At 54.3% G+C, this 14,909-nt stretch overlaps 1 protein-coding gene across 2 annotated transcripts in view; it reads right to left on the bottom strand.

Annotated features, from left to right (window-relative positions):
• Positions 1 to 11,383, bottom strand: part of B4GALT5 (beta-1,4-galactosyltransferase 5) — a 39,511-nt gene extending 28,128 nt beyond the window's left edge. The window contains exon 1 of one of the 2 annotated variants that reach the window (XM_074843298.1): positions 11,197 to 11,383. In XM_074843298.1, the coding sequence (XP_074699399.1) occupies positions 11,197 to 11,323 (127 nt within the window). In that variant the 5' untranslated portion in view covers positions 11,324 to 11,383. Of the gene's footprint in view, positions 1 to 7,778; positions 7,842 to 11,196 lie in introns of those variants that run through there. The other variant, XM_074843299.1, reaches the window with a different exon arrangement.
• Between the last annotated feature and the right edge of the window lie 3,526 nt (positions 11,384 to 14,909).

Below are 14,909 nucleotides of genomic sequence, written 5' to 3'. Positions count from 1 at the left end.
AACATTTGCATGCTCCTACCTCCCCATCGCTTCAGACTTTTCCCATCTGGTTTTGCATTTGGGCACTGCTACGGTCTGAAACCTGCCTGCTGAACTACCCAGCTTCTTCGAAAGCAAGCCCTGCCGCACAGAAACACAGTTGAATATTCTCATTCAGTAGCTGGACTCCAGGCCGGCATTTTCAAGGGCTTTGATCCATTTCAAATAAGGCAATGAGCTTAGCCCTTGATTAAATACATAGCATAATCCACCTAAATCTTGTTAGCTGAGAAGCAAGTCACTCGTCTCACTAGTTGTGGGTGGCATTGCATTTCGCTGCCAGGCAAGCAGGGCTGCCTGCTGCGTGAAGGTGCCCCTCAAGGGCTTGGCTCAGGCAGGCAGAAGCACTGGGGCAGCAAGAAGGCACACCACTGGCCACCACCACCACAGCAAGCCCATACAGATTCAAGGTACACAAGTTCGTGGGATCCTTCTGCAAAGCTTCCCCCTGTAACATGCAAAAGCCACCCACAGAAAGAGCTTGCCCCCTCCCTGTTGGAGGGCACAGGGAGGGTCCCTCCGGGCTCGCCCTGCAGCCAGGGCAGCGGGCACCTGACAGCCAGCAAAGCCCTCAAAAAACGCACAGCAAGAGAAATCATTGACCCTGAGCGAGGGAGCCAGGCTGCGGCACAGAAAAAGGATGTGCTGCAGCTTTGTGGGCATTTCATACCACATCGGTCATGTTTCCCCTTCCTCGGCAGGAATGAATCAGTAGCACAGCATTTGTAGAGTCTTGGCAGGAAGGCCTGGGTGCCAAGTGGGAAGCACGCCACGACAAGGGCAACTGTCCCTGCTGCTGGACAGGCAAGAGCCTGGCTCGGGGCAAGATGGAAGTGTGCAGCCAGGGTCCCTCGCACGCACACCCCGCTCCCAAGGGCGGCATCGCTGTCTGGCTGCTCTGGTCAGCTCTCGCCGGCTGTGACAAGGAAGAACTGCACCACTTCCCTCCGGGTCCCAGGCTGCCACGCTCCACTCCTCTGCACTTCCCAGCACAGACGCCAGCGTGGGTGCACACACGCTGGTGCCATCCCCAACAGTGGGACACAGCAGAACAGGGCCGTTTGGGAAGTCTGGCAAAAAGAAACCCTCCTTCCCAGGCGAGCCCCGCTTCTCTTCTGCTTGGCTCTGGGATAACTCTATAAGGTGAGTCTTTCAAAGTGCAGAGGCAGAATACTGAGTCGGGGAAGACTATGAGGATGCTGTTTCCCAGCCCCGAGGATGCTCTTTCCCAGCCTGGGGCAGAAGTCAGCATGACCCCACTCCCCACCAGCAATCCCCCCTGCAGCCGTTTCCACCCAAACAGAAAATCACACTAGGATGTGGGACAGGAGAGATCCGCTCCCGAGATTACAGTATATTTAGTATTTGAGTCACTAGAAGACAAATTCCCTGAAAAGCACTACTGGTCCCCATTTCCCTCTGGGTTTTGGACCCTGCAGGTGGGGACCAGCTCTGCAGGAAGGTGACCCCCCCTGGGAGCTGATCCCAGCCCAGAGGCAGGAGCCCTGCAAATCTCTGCTTCGTGCTGAATTAGCAGCTTCAAGACTTCCTGCAGCAGCCAGGCACATTTCAACAGTCACTGGAAGGATTTTAAGTTAATTTAACCATGTTAACACGTTATGTGGCTTCTGTAATCTCAATTACCTTAAAAAGCCCAGGCACAGACGAGGGGGGGGGTTGGGAGTGAAGGGAGGATGAAAAAAATTGATTTAAGAATTAGTAAGGAGAAAAAAAAAAGGTCTTGGCACAATCCCAAAGCACAGTCTCAGGCAGATGAGGAAAAAAAATCTTCACAGGATTTCAAAACCAAAAAAAGCAGCCAACAGAGGTGATATCTGCTTTAATCAAATACTAGCCAGGAAGGCTCAGCAGAGCAGATCTCACCAGTCACCAGCTGGCATAGCAGGAATCAGCCTTTTGGCACTGGTATCCTCACCCAGAGCCGGGCAAGGGAAAGGGCTGCCCGCAGAGGAGCCGGGATGATAAATGACAGCAGTTGAGCATTGCAGGGGCATTTCACCACTTCAGAGGTTGCTGCTATAACAATCTTCTCTGACTCAGCAGCTGAAAGGGACGCTGGGAAGGAAGCACCATAAAAAAAAAAAAGTCATGCATTATTAATATGGACTCTGGCAGCAAGACATGAGTTGGAAAAACACTGAGGGGAAAAAAAATATGACTGCAGAGTAAGAGCAAGCTGCATGTGTGCAAGCATTTCACACTCCTGGGGAGCTGCTGTGCTCGCAGGGCTGCTGCGGCCAGGGGCCACCCTGTGCCCCTCCGTGGGGTCCCCAGCTCCAAGAGAATCCCATGTTTGCTGATAGGAACTTAATATCCACTATTTTCTCCCTCGAAGCAGATCGCTGCAGCCCTAGTGCAGAAAACACCAGAGGCCTTGGGCGTGGCCCAAGTTTCAAGCTACCACAGCTCTGGGCATTCCTGCCGTGGAATACAGCCATTTCAGCCAGTCTGCTTACCTGTGGTCTGTGCATCACTTGCCGACTGCCAGCAGCTTCCCCTTTGCTTCCCAGCCCACGCAGCCCCCCAGCCCTGCCCCAGCAGAGCCCTGGCCACGCTCCTGGGTATTTTAGCAAGAGCAGCCGTTGCACAACGCACCCAAGGTTCCTGCACCACAGCCTGCAGCCTCCTGCCAGCGTGCCCACTGACGCAGAGGGCACAAGAGGGACTGAAATGCTTTCCTTCTCCTGCCAGGTAGGTGAGGGGAAAAAAAAAAAAAAAAAAAAAAATCAGTTCGCACTTGACTGGTGCACTGCAGTGTTTGCTTTCCTCTTTTATTCTTTTTGCTTTGTACATATTTTTTTTTTAGAGGCACTTTATAAACATTAGCATTCACGTAGCCTCTTCACCACTTTCCATCCAAAATCCTTGCTCAAGACAGCCTCTCCCAACCTGCTGCTGAGGGGAGACACCATAAATTAAGAGCACATGCTCCCCTATCACAGGCATCACACAGATCTCCGCCAGCTTGTCCTCCTCATTGCAGGGTAACCCTCTGATTCCTGCACAGGAGCCTTTTGGCAGCGTATCAGCATATTTAAGGTTTCAGCCCAGCTTGGTCCCCAGCCTTTCCAAAGCAGAGGAGGTGGCTAACACAGTGCCAGGATTCAAGAGGTTCCTCTGATTGTTTGTATGGCGATAGCATTCAAGTAAAACCAATCAATTATTTTGCCATAAAACTCCCTAGATATGCAAACAAACACTAGCTGAAGACTGCTTATACCATAGTGCAACCTGCAGCTGTGCGACAGGGCTTGTTGCCTGTATTTGCTTTCTTCCATTACGTGTGCAGCAGCATCCTCCATACAGAAATATTTCCCAACCTTTACCTTTCAGATTAGAAAGGCACAGGGAGGGAACAGCTTTGCAGGCACCATCCCACACGCAGCAGGCTTGGAGCATGCAGCCCAAGAAAGCATCGCACAGACACGCGCCCGCTCATCAGGGCAGGAAAAGAGCTGTTTTCTAACACAGCAAGCTCCCACCAAGCAGGGAAACTGAGGTACAACCCAGGGAAAAAGCCCATGGTGCTATTTGAACCCACATCCGCTGGAAGCAGCCTCTTCCCTACAGCAAGAGACAGGGGGACAGGGATGGATACCCTGGCTGGGGTCCCCTCTGCTGCAAGGGAGGCTGGCCAGCGCCCTGACAGCTCTTCAGAGGGGCCCCGGGACGAGACCCACATGTGGGGTAAGGGCTCTGGAGGGGCTTGTGCCAGCCTGGGGATGCCACACACAACCACAAGCTTGCAAAGGGAAGGGCGCATTGGTTTCACACCTCAAAACCAAAAACCTAGAAAAATGAGCTTTACGAAGTTATACGCAATGTGGCCACGTGCTTTCAGCTAAAGCCTAGTCCAAGCAAGCACTAACCCCCCTTCGCCTCCCTCGTGTAGCCAGGAGTGAGGTAGGAGATCAAACTGAGCTTCTTGCACCCCTGAAGAAATATTTACATGCCTTGGAAAAATAAGGTGTCAAGTAAGGTGAACTAAAGCTTGTGGCTTTATACAAAATACAGTCACTACAGAGCACAACGGATCCCCCAAACCTGCCTGCCTCCTGGGCACAACAGCCTGCTCCTTCACTTTCAGTTTGAGCAAGACCAGCCAGCTCACAAAATTCCTTTTGTAATGGAAAAAGGGCATCACTGCCCTACCTGTCACACTCCACACCATAGCTGCACCCACGAGGACACTTCCCACCAGGACGGGGGTTACACATGTTGTCCCTTCATCACCCCTGGGACCCTTCCAAGTAGCAGATGAGAATGGCCAGGAGCAGTTTTCCTGCCAGGTACTGACATCAGCTTTTTGATCTACCTTTCCTTTCAAAATAGCAGCTCTGGAGTAATGCTAAAAGCCCTGGTGTTTTTAATGGTCTCAGTTTCATGTTCTCCAAAAAACACACCCGAAATACCTCTCAAAAATTTTTGATTTGGGGTTTTTTTGCATTTCAGCAGCACAGTCCACTACACATTTTCTGCTCCATCTCTCAAAATAGGACTAATACCCACAGTATTTAGAGCAGGTGTTAGAAAACCTTCAAACGCACGTTAACCATCCTAACACACCAAGTGTTCAAAATGCTGTCAGATAAAACCATGGTCAGAACAGTCCAAGTGCAAAGGAGAAGGAAAAGCCAACATGAAAATAAACTTTACTAAAATAACCCAGCAAAGGTTTTGTCAAAGTAAACACACCTTTTATTGTAACAATGATGCTTTAAAAATAAAGCTGTTCAGGAAAGATTTTCTCACTCTGTATAGCTGTGTATTAGTTTCTCTTTCAGACAATTTATCCCTTAGTGCTGTCACAGGCAGAGCACAGGGCCCTGCAGAGCCTTACACAGCCGACAGCACATCAGCCCCAGCCAGCACCACTGGCTGAGGGTCACGCGTGCCACCCTTGTGAGGTTCCCCAGAATTTTCAATAAAATTAAGCATTTAAAGACTCCATGCACTGCTTGGATATTAAAATCCACCAACAGTTAACAGCATTCAAATAGGAACAAGTGCAAACATACAGCTCTCCACATTGCTCATCTCCATTCCCTGCAGTGGTCCCCAGGGTGTTCATCGTACCCTGCAGAGCAGATGCTGCCTGAGTTAATGCAATTAATGAGTCCACCTGGAAAAGAGGCAGACAATCAGCTTAGGAAACAGAGCAGCAGTGTCAGAGCCCTTATCTTCACCAGAGCCAGCAACCACCTGAAGTGACCAAGCGCCTGGTGAAGCCCTGGCCTTCCACAGCTTCCCAATCCCATGAAGATCAGGTCTCCTGGAAGTCTAGGCTGACAGCACTGATAGTTTTGCTTTAAGGTTTGGTCTGCTGCAGATCACTGAAGTTTTGAAGCATTTAATTTGCAGGAATGAGCCAGTACATGGAAGCTTTTGTGGCTGCTGATCAGCTTCCACAAGCCAGACCTCCAGAGATAGATGGATGAAGCATGAACTCTTCACATACTCTCTGCAGTTGCAACACCCAGCGAGCCACCAGCAAAATAACCCAAACCAGATGTGCCTGACAGACAACACGGGTGCTTACAGGCAAAGAAAAACCTAGTAATTCACCTGCCCTCAAAGAAACCTTGTCATTTGTTAGCCTTGACCAAAAGGTGGTCTCCAACCAATGCTCTGCACCACCAGTGCCTTGGATGCATTGGCACAGGAGCAGCTCTCGGCAAGCTGGACTGCAGCCGCTCTCCTGCCTGCATGTGCTTTTAGGCAACTCAGTGCTGGAAGAAAGTGATGCTACCAAAGGAGCTACTTCCCACAGCTGCCACCAGACTCCTTCCACACGCAGCACAGGAGATCCTAAGCTCAAGTTCTCGTATCAAGGAGCGCTCAAGGATTTCTTACTACCCCCAGTCACTGTCAGATCCAATGACTGCAAAAACCTCAGTGGGATATGCTGTGAAACCGGGCTGTTCCTTCCTTAGGTTGTGAAATACTGATCTTTCAGGGAGAGGAGGGTGAAGGAGGGCAGCGTGGCCTCTGTTTCACAGTAAGATACCACACTCCCTTACACCGCAGAGGGAAGGCCTAGAAGATGGAAGCCAGGGCTACAACAGCACAATTCTCATTTCATTATTCCAAGCTGTACCTTCACCTTCTGTCCCTGCTCAGGCAGTGCCCAGTCACCCAGCAAGCCACCAGCAAACTCAAAAGGGCACCTGAACCCAGCCTCTGCCTGGCCGAGCCAAGGCCACCGTGGCCCACCAGCATGCTGCTCGGATGAGCTGGGCACCAGCACCCTGCCACAGCCGGCGTCCCCTGCCCCTCGCTCCGGACTCTACGCTGTCAATCCCCCTTCAGCCTTCCTCTCCGCCAGCTGCTGAGTCTAACCAGGCTCCTCCTGCTGACATCCCCCTGAGAATTACACAGAAGACAAAAGCAGCAGCTACCCACTGCCCCACTTGCCTCACCTGGACTCACCAGCCCCAGCTCCATGTCCCCATAGTGCCATCCCCCTTCACAGGACCAGAGCCACCACTTTTCCTCTGATCCTCACCACCAAGGGCAACTCAACCACTTCCCATAGTACCATGGTCCCCTCAATCTGGGGCAAGCCAGTGGTAGTGAAATATTTTGCCATTTTCACCCATTGAAATCCTCTGTGCTAATATTTGCCAGGTTGGTGCATTAAATAACCATGCTGGATAAGCCACATTCAGCCATATAATATTCTTGCAAAGGACCAAAGCAGCAAACGAGCTGTACAGAGGAAGCTGCTGGTCTCCACAGTACTGCTCTGCTGTCCACCAGAACGCAGCATGAAGGAACAGCGTTTCAAAGCACTCCTGCCTATCAAAATCAAAGATCTCGCACCATAAATGTAATTCAGGGCTAATGCTGCTACCTCATACCCTGTACGGCCAGTCGGGAACAATTCCTGATAAGTTTTGAGGAAGTAAAGCCAAAGCGAATTACAGCTGTCTCACAAAGGTAACAATCTCTCACCCAATAATTTAAATTCTCTGCATTATTTTCCTACACCTGATCCAAACAAGACTCCTGTGCAAAGTAAAGTTTAAAAAAATAAAATAAATGTCTCCAACATCTGGAGACACAACAAGGGAAAAAGCCAAGAGCCACTACCCAAGCACCAGGGAAGGCCCCTGACCTTCCTCCTACCAGCCATGCAGCAACCACCCTCTGCACAAGGACCAAGTCCAAGGTCTGAGAAATTCCTACTGCTGTAGCTAGAGTTATCAAGATGAAACAGCAACTTGCAGCGCAAGCAGCTTGTAAAAGCATTACTGTTTTCAGTTGCAGGAAGGAATTCCCTTGATTTCCCAGGCCCTGTTAAAAGAGCACAAAACCAGCAAGACAAGACCTTTTCAGGGACTGTAGCTTAGCTCCTTGGAGGACCCGTGCTCCAACACCAGGATCCAGACATGGACAGAGTAACTCTGGCAAGCCCATTTCTGCACATTCTCTCTGGAAAAGGCATGCAGGGTGGTTGTCCCAGAAGGGCAAGAGCCTCAGTGCCAGAAACGCGCCTTGCAAAAAAAACCTGTCAAGGTGCACGCTGGATTCCAGAGCAAGACAAAACAGTTCACCCCATGCCAATCTGCTTATTCCAAAGATGAGGCCAGTGCGACAGCACATAATTAAAGCAGTCTGTCTCGCAGCCCTTTACCCTGCTACCGCTGCTCACAAGAACTCCGAGCAAGGCAGTGAGCAAAAGCGACCTCCCCACCCGCACAAGCATCACCTCGTACCTGCTGCCTTGCAGGGCCTCCCTGGCAGGCAGCAGGGACCTGTGCAGATACAAGAGCATCTCCTGGAGCCTCCAGCCACTGCATCTCCACCAGCCCCGCCGTGCCTCGGCCCCAGCTCACCGCAGAGCAGAACAATCGGCCGCCTCATCCAGCGCACAATGGCCACGATGAGACAGACCCACATAATCACCCCAGCCAGGCAGGGACAAAAGCGAGCGAGCGCCAGGGAACAGCATGGAATAAAAGGGGAGGCTGCTGTATTTGTGCCATCAGCTGGGTCCCTGGTAATTTACTTTCCAAGGTGGCTGTGGGAGCCCAGGGATGTAAATTGTTAAGGTGGTGTGTGGGGAGGACACATGGGTATTGGATGCGACCGCTGGGAAGGAGGCGGCACTGGCTGTTTACAGTGGATCACTCCGCACAAATTTGAGGCCACAAGAAAATTTCAGTTCCATAGGAGGAAACCTTGGTGACGGACAGAAATATGGAGCTATCCCAGGCATCACATAAACCAAGACACAATGCAAACATAAGTCCCAAAAGCTCTGGGCTCCCTGGGGGTACCAAGCGTGGCGATTTGCTGACAGTAAACATTAATTTCTTCCTGCATTTCCGTCTCGAGCAGACCAAGGGCACGCTGGCATTATGGCATTACCTGGTTTGCAAGGAGCCAAACGCAACTGCCAGCTGGGCAACAAGCAACCCTGGGTAGGCAACCCACAGCCCAAGCTGGGCTCCCCTTCCCCATCCCCAAAGGGCACCAGGAGCAGTTTTCCAGCTTTTCCAGCCAGCAAGGGAGCCAGCAAGCGTGCCAGCTCCACGCCAATGCGCTGAGACAGCACCCAGAAGTGCAACTGTCCCAGTTTTCTCCTGGCACTGGCGTACAACTGCTCAAACACAACAAGCCTCAGCAACGCCAATGAATTTCATTCCCCCCCGTCAAACCAAGGGGCTCAGGGACAGGCTCGGCCCAGCTCTACCCTCTGCCACGGTGACAGCACACCCTGCCACAGGGATGCCCGGACCCTCACTGCCATCCCATCGCAGGGCCGTTCCCGCCCAGAGGGGCTGACACTGCCCAGGCAGGGCAGGCTGGCTCCAGCCCTGGCACCGCCGGTTGCTGACCCCCACGAGCAGAGGTTTGCTGCAGCAGACCCTTCCCAGCAGCCTGTGGCATGGAGCAGACGAAAGCCCTTCCAGGCACAGGCTTCAGCTGGTTCAAGCTCGCTTGTAGCTTCAGGTCCCGTTTATTTGGATTTTTTCTTTTTAATTGAGGTACGATCAAGGAATGGATTAATCATTCCTCTGCCCACGGTTTAGCTGATGAGCTGCAAGTCCTTCTTCAGCCACTTCCCCAACACATCCTGCAAGGGACAGTTTTAGGGCAGAGGCTTCTTCAGTCCCTTCAGTGACCAGAGAAAACCAGCCCAGGCCTACCCCACAAGGCAGCGGTGGCCTGGCCAAAGGCACCCAGCACACCCCACTGCCAGCATCTCTCCATCACACACCACGTAGTTGATTTATTAAAATCCCCAGCTCTGCTCGTGTCTTATCTCACTTTTCTTCCAAGCTTCTCCTTACCACTCTGGCCTAAAAACAAACTCCCTCCAAGTGCCGGGAGGATAAGCCCAGCCACCCCAGGAATACTGGGCTGGGTTTTCATGACAGAACATTTTTGGCTGAAAGAGGGAGAAAAAAAAAAAAAAAAAAAAAAAAAAAGGAAGCAGATCTTCTGTCACCTGATGGGGAGATGACTCAGAACGTCACTGACATCCACGGGCGGGTAGGAACAGGGACCACCTTCACCTCCATCTCTCTGCCTCTTCCAGCATCACAGACAGCAAGAACACAGGGCAGGATGTGACCGTGTTATCCAAGGTCCACGCAGGGAAAGGCCTCTGGGCACAGAGCTGGTTTTAAACAGCATTTTATACCCTACAGCATCTCCAGCACCTCTAGGACTGGTGACCACACAGTAGCAGCACAGAATGAATTAGACAATTCTAAAAAAGAAACAAAACCATCCTTATATATAAGAGAAGTATCCTTCTGTAACTGTACAGCTATGCCCCCTGGGCCCAGGGAAGCCTGTCCACGGTCAAACTGCAGCTCCTGAAGAGGACATCTCCTGCGCCTGCCCTGCAAAGGGCTACAGGATGCATCTGATAACACAACTTCCCAGCCCCACGGCAGCACATAAACAGGACGAGTCAGGCTGTGTTTGTAGAGGGAGCAGACGGCGGCTGCGCTACCCGTTAGCACCAGTGTGAAACCGTCCTCCAACGGACGCAAGAGAGCGGCTCGGCAGCTCCGAGGCCAGCCTGCAGGACAGCAGCCAGGAGCTTGGTGGACTGCCCATGGGGACAGCAAAGCCCTGGGCCACCACAGGGACGCCCAGGGTGCTCAGCCTTACTCGGGCTGTGCTCAGGACATGAGCCCCATGAGCAGGGCTTCACACACCAAGCAACCCCTGCTTGCCCCAGGAAAGGCTCCTGAAGCCCAAAACCTGCAGAAGTCACCCTGAAAACCACACAAAGGTCTCCTTGCGATGTCCAAGCTAGGAATGGCATGAGCAACACCAATGACATTTCAAGGAGAAACTCCCATTTGCAAGATTTCCTTTGAAAGGGTTGTTTTTATAGAAATAAATTGTTGCCAAAGTTCGGTTGAAGGCCAAACCGCCAGACTTGGCTCCTTGCAGAAATGAGATACACCGTATGAAGACAACAGCTGCTTTCCGAGGCACAAGTCTTCCCGTATCTCACGGGAGATGGGCGCACAGCCCCACTGGCACCAGCGCTAGGTGCTAGCCAAGCTGGCACACGGCTACTCCAGTCCCCCGTGAAGCACACTATGGAAAAGAAGACAGGCACGAGTACGCTCTCCTTCTAAAATACACACTTCTCATCTTCCCACTTGACAAAAGGAGTAGGATTTCCGCCAGAGAGCGAGTTTAGACCACGAACACTTGGACAACACTCCACTTCTTCAAAACAAACTCTCCGGCAGGCAGGAACCAGGCTCGCTGCCCCCCTGCTCGCCTCTGGACGCGGCTCCGCTCGGCCCCGCCAGCCCGGGGAAGCCCCGCGGGGAGCGCGGCCGGCACCTCCCGCGGCCCCTCCACGCAGCGGGGACCGGCACCCCCGCGTGTGCCCGCCCCGAGGGGCGCGAGTGGGCACCGAGCACCCCCCTCCACCCGGGGGAAGCCCCCCCCCCCGCAGCGGCTCTCCCCAGCTCCGCGGGAGGCTGCCCAGCGCCGGGCCCCGGCAGCCGGGCGCGCCGGGCCCGGGCCGCCCCCCTCTCCGGGCAGCGGCCACCGGGGATGCCGCGGCCCCCCCCGCCACCCCGGGCCCGGATTACTCAGCGTTTCCAGCGGGAGACGACGTGCCCCCGCCCCGGGCCTCGGCCCGCCGCTTACCGATGCCCGGCGCCACATAGACGAAGTAGAGGAAGGAGGAGGAGAGCGAGAAGAGGAAAAGCGCGGCCAGCAGCGACCGCCGGGGCAGCAGCCGCCAGGCGCCGCGGGGGCCGCGGGGCCACCGCATGGCCGATCCGCCGCCGCCCTGCCGCTGCTGCCGCCGCCGCCGCCGCTGCCGCCGCTCACATGCGCCGAGGCCCGGCGGAAGGCGCCGCGCCGGGGCCGCTCCGAGCCGCCGCCCGCGCCCAGCGCCGCCGCATGAATGAGCCGCGGCGGGGCGGGGCGGGAGGCGCGGGGCGGGCGCGCGGGCGGGGACCGGCGGCAAACTCCGGCCGCCGCAGCACCCAGGGATCCTCGGCGGAGACCGCCCCGCTCCCGCGGCCCCGCGGCCCCGCGGCCCGGCTGGTGGACCTGGGCACCGCTGGTGGCCCCGGGACATCGGGCAGTGGCCCCGGGACGCTCGGCCGTGGACCTGGGCACCCCTCGTGGCCCCGAGACACTGGGCAGTGGCCCCGGGACACTGAACCATGGTCCTGGGACACCCTCCAATGGTCCTGAGACCACCAGCAATGGTCCTGGGACACCCGGCCATGGTCCTGGGGGACCACTGATGGTCCTGGGACACCCAGCAATAGCCCAGGGATGCCCAGCAATGGCTCAGGGCACCTGGCCATGGCCCTGGGACACCTGGTAATGAACCTGGGACGCCCAGCACCAGGAGAGCAAGGGCTGACCACCCCTGCCCCCGGGGGCAGCAGGGGCCTGTGTGGATGAGTGCTGGGTGCCCCCCAGATACTGCACGGGAGGAGGCGCAGCCTGGGAGGAGGTGATGGGCACAGATGGGCGGAAGCAAAGAGGGGGCGAAGTCATCACGGTCAATGCAATAATCATCACTAACAGCAATCAGCAGCCCAGTCAGTTAAAGAGTAATTAAGTAGTTTTGCACATGTTGGTGGGCAGGTCCTCCGTTGTGTGTGGGAGGAGTTGGAAGGAGATATGGAGATGCCTGGAAATTAAAAAATGGGAGAAACGCCATCCCCATCAGGGGAGCCAGGAGAAGTAGCTGCAGAGCAGATGGGGCCCAGTCCAGCCCATGGAGCTGTGTTTTTTGCCTCATTTATGATTGCAAGATCTGTGCAACCCAGCCTTGAGGGAGGCTGGAGGGAGAGGTAATTCCTTATTTTGCCAACAGATAGAGCTGAGAAAACCAAGTGTGGGCTCCAGGCTCAGTGGGCAGCTGGGCTGTGGACCAGGCAGGGGCCGACTGCCTTCACCTAAGGGTGGGCAGCAAAGGCAGCAGCACCTCCAGGAACAATGGGCCATGGGGTGGGATATGGGGACAGACCATCTGCCAGGATGTGCTCCGCACCCCAGGGGTGAGCCTCTTCCTGGCAGGGAACAAGGCATTGCTCAATCCTAACTTCTGACCCAGCCAGATGGTGACTGCCTGGCTGTGGGCTTTGGGAAGCCCAGTGCTGGCCCCACATCAGCCCAGGGCCAGACACTGGGATAAAGGATTCTCCAGGTACAGCTGTGTATCACAGTAATCCCAGGAAGGATTAGCCCCGCTTCCAGCCTGGACGCAGTAAGGGCAAATAAAGAAAACAGTTCCCACGTTCAACAAAGGGGAGACAAACACACTCCTGATAGACACATAGATTCTCAGGGGAGGGAGAAGATAAAAATGAAGATAAAGTAAAAAAGAGAGGGATTAGCAGAAAAGTAGAAATCTCTCTTTAAAAGGTAAGGCATTAATTTTCTTAATGTGCCAAGGTGCAGAAGAATCTCAAGGACAGAGAATACTCAAGAGCCAGGAGGCTGAGGAGGAAAGCAGGGATTTCCCTGGAGGGGCTGCATGAGCTGCATTAACTTCAGGAACAAGGAAACTGATACTCATTTTCCAGGATCGCCACTCCACCGCCACCTTCATTGAAATAAATTAAATCCTGAGCCCTATTAATTTCTGGGAGCCCACAATACTCCAGCAGAACTGCATGGCCGAGTGGTGGCTGGATTTGCTGTTTGCAAAATAGCTTTTATCCAACTCCCAAAAGGATGCCTTGGGCAAGGAAACCCAAGAAGATTTCTTGCTTGGTTTATGATTTGTTTGATGCAGACATGGTCAAAGGTGAGACATCGTCGCAAGCAGTAATCTAACCTTTTGAACATATTTAATTAGCAGTGACATTGCTGGAGGAGCCACCCAGAAACTTGCTCCCAGGCCTGGGCTGCCACAATGGGGACTGTCACAGAGTGAAGTCAGGGAAGCCCTGGAGCCACGCCGGGGCATGCCTGCCCTGCTGCCCTGGCTCTGACTCACCTCTCCTCTCCCTCTCTCCCAGGGCTCAGCTCAGCCCCAGTCAACCCACTTCACTCTCCCCCCCTTTTTTTTTTTTGCTTGCTGTCTTTCCCTGTTTTCCCTGCCCCGCCTCTCTGCTGCAGCCCAGCTAAGGGATTAGAAACACCAGCCAAAGCCATTCTCCCTCCCTTCGCCCTCTTCCAATAAAATAAAACAAAATGAAACAGGAAGAGAGGTTTAAAAGTCTGGGATCATTCCATAGGGCCAGGTTAGGACATAAGGGTGGGAGCACTTCCAAGCAGGGCTGTTGCAGGGAGCACATGGGTGGCTCATGCCCGGGGAGTCCTGGCTCTGCCACGTCACCTTCCTCCACCTGCTGTGCTCCAGCCTGCACCAACTACTCCAGCCCTCCTGGCCTGGGGTGGATAAGCAAAGGCCCACTTTCTGCAGAGTTTAAAATACTGATGGTGCCTGAGAGACTTTAAGGAGGGCTTGTGTGAACAGCTTTGCCAGCAGCCTGAAAGGGAAGGTAAGGTCTGTTGGTGCGTGGCCATGAGCAGGAATGGAGGGACAGGTCCTGCCAGTGCACCTACACTCACGAAAAGATGTAGCTGCACCCTTAGAGCATGTCTCCACATAAAAGGCATTCTGCAACACTGGAGGGAGAGCTCTGTTTTGATGGCTCAGGGGTGCCCCAGCATGAGCACGGCACTTGGAGGGAGGGAACGGACACTATTGCCCCACGTGCAGTCTGGAGAGGTTGGAGCTGCGTCTTCACAGTGGCACCAACACAGTTGCTCAAGTGCTGTGTGTGGGAGACCAACCTGGCAGCTATCATTGCTCACTCCTGATGAACACTGGCACGGCCAGGCTGGGCAGACGTCTGGCAGGCCAGATCCTGCACCCAGCTGTGAAAGTGTTGGAGCTGCCGCAGGAGAGGACGGCCAGGGGCTGCCTCACACCCTGCAAGGAGCAAATCCACCTGCCCAGGAGGTGCCCTGAGGTTTCGGACCTTGGACGGGCAGTGCCACGTGCCCCCAAGGGCCAGAGGGGAGCTGGCAGGGCCGGGGAGTGCTGCCCGGCAGGGTTAGCAACAGAGCCTAACGCAGGAGCTGACCCTGGAGCAGGCAGCCAGGTAAAAGGGCCGCTGTGGGGAACATAATCCTCAGTTTTGGGGTTTGAAATGGTCATTAAAGGACTGCTCTGCTCTGACTGCACATCTCCTATTGTCACTTTACGCAGAGGCTCGACATGGACTATCTAATCTGGGAGGATAATGTTCTGCCACTTCAGCGAAGGACAGATTGTAGCAAGGATGTCACAGTCCTCACTAGTGTTTTGCAGTCTTTGTCACGGTCTCTGGAGCTTCTGGCACCTTCAGCCCCAATGGTAGAGACTTTCCAGAATAGACTCC

The sequence above is a fragment of the Strix aluco genome, chromosome 17 (assembly GCF_031877795.1).
Source record: "Strix aluco isolate bStrAlu1 chromosome 17, bStrAlu1.hap1, whole genome shotgun sequence".
In the NCBI taxonomy this organism is placed as follows: domain Eukaryota; kingdom Metazoa; phylum Chordata; class Aves; order Strigiformes; family Strigidae; genus Strix; species Strix aluco.
The sequence above is the reverse complement of the archived record's forward strand: the minus strand, read 5'-3'. Positions and strand labels throughout refer to the sequence as shown.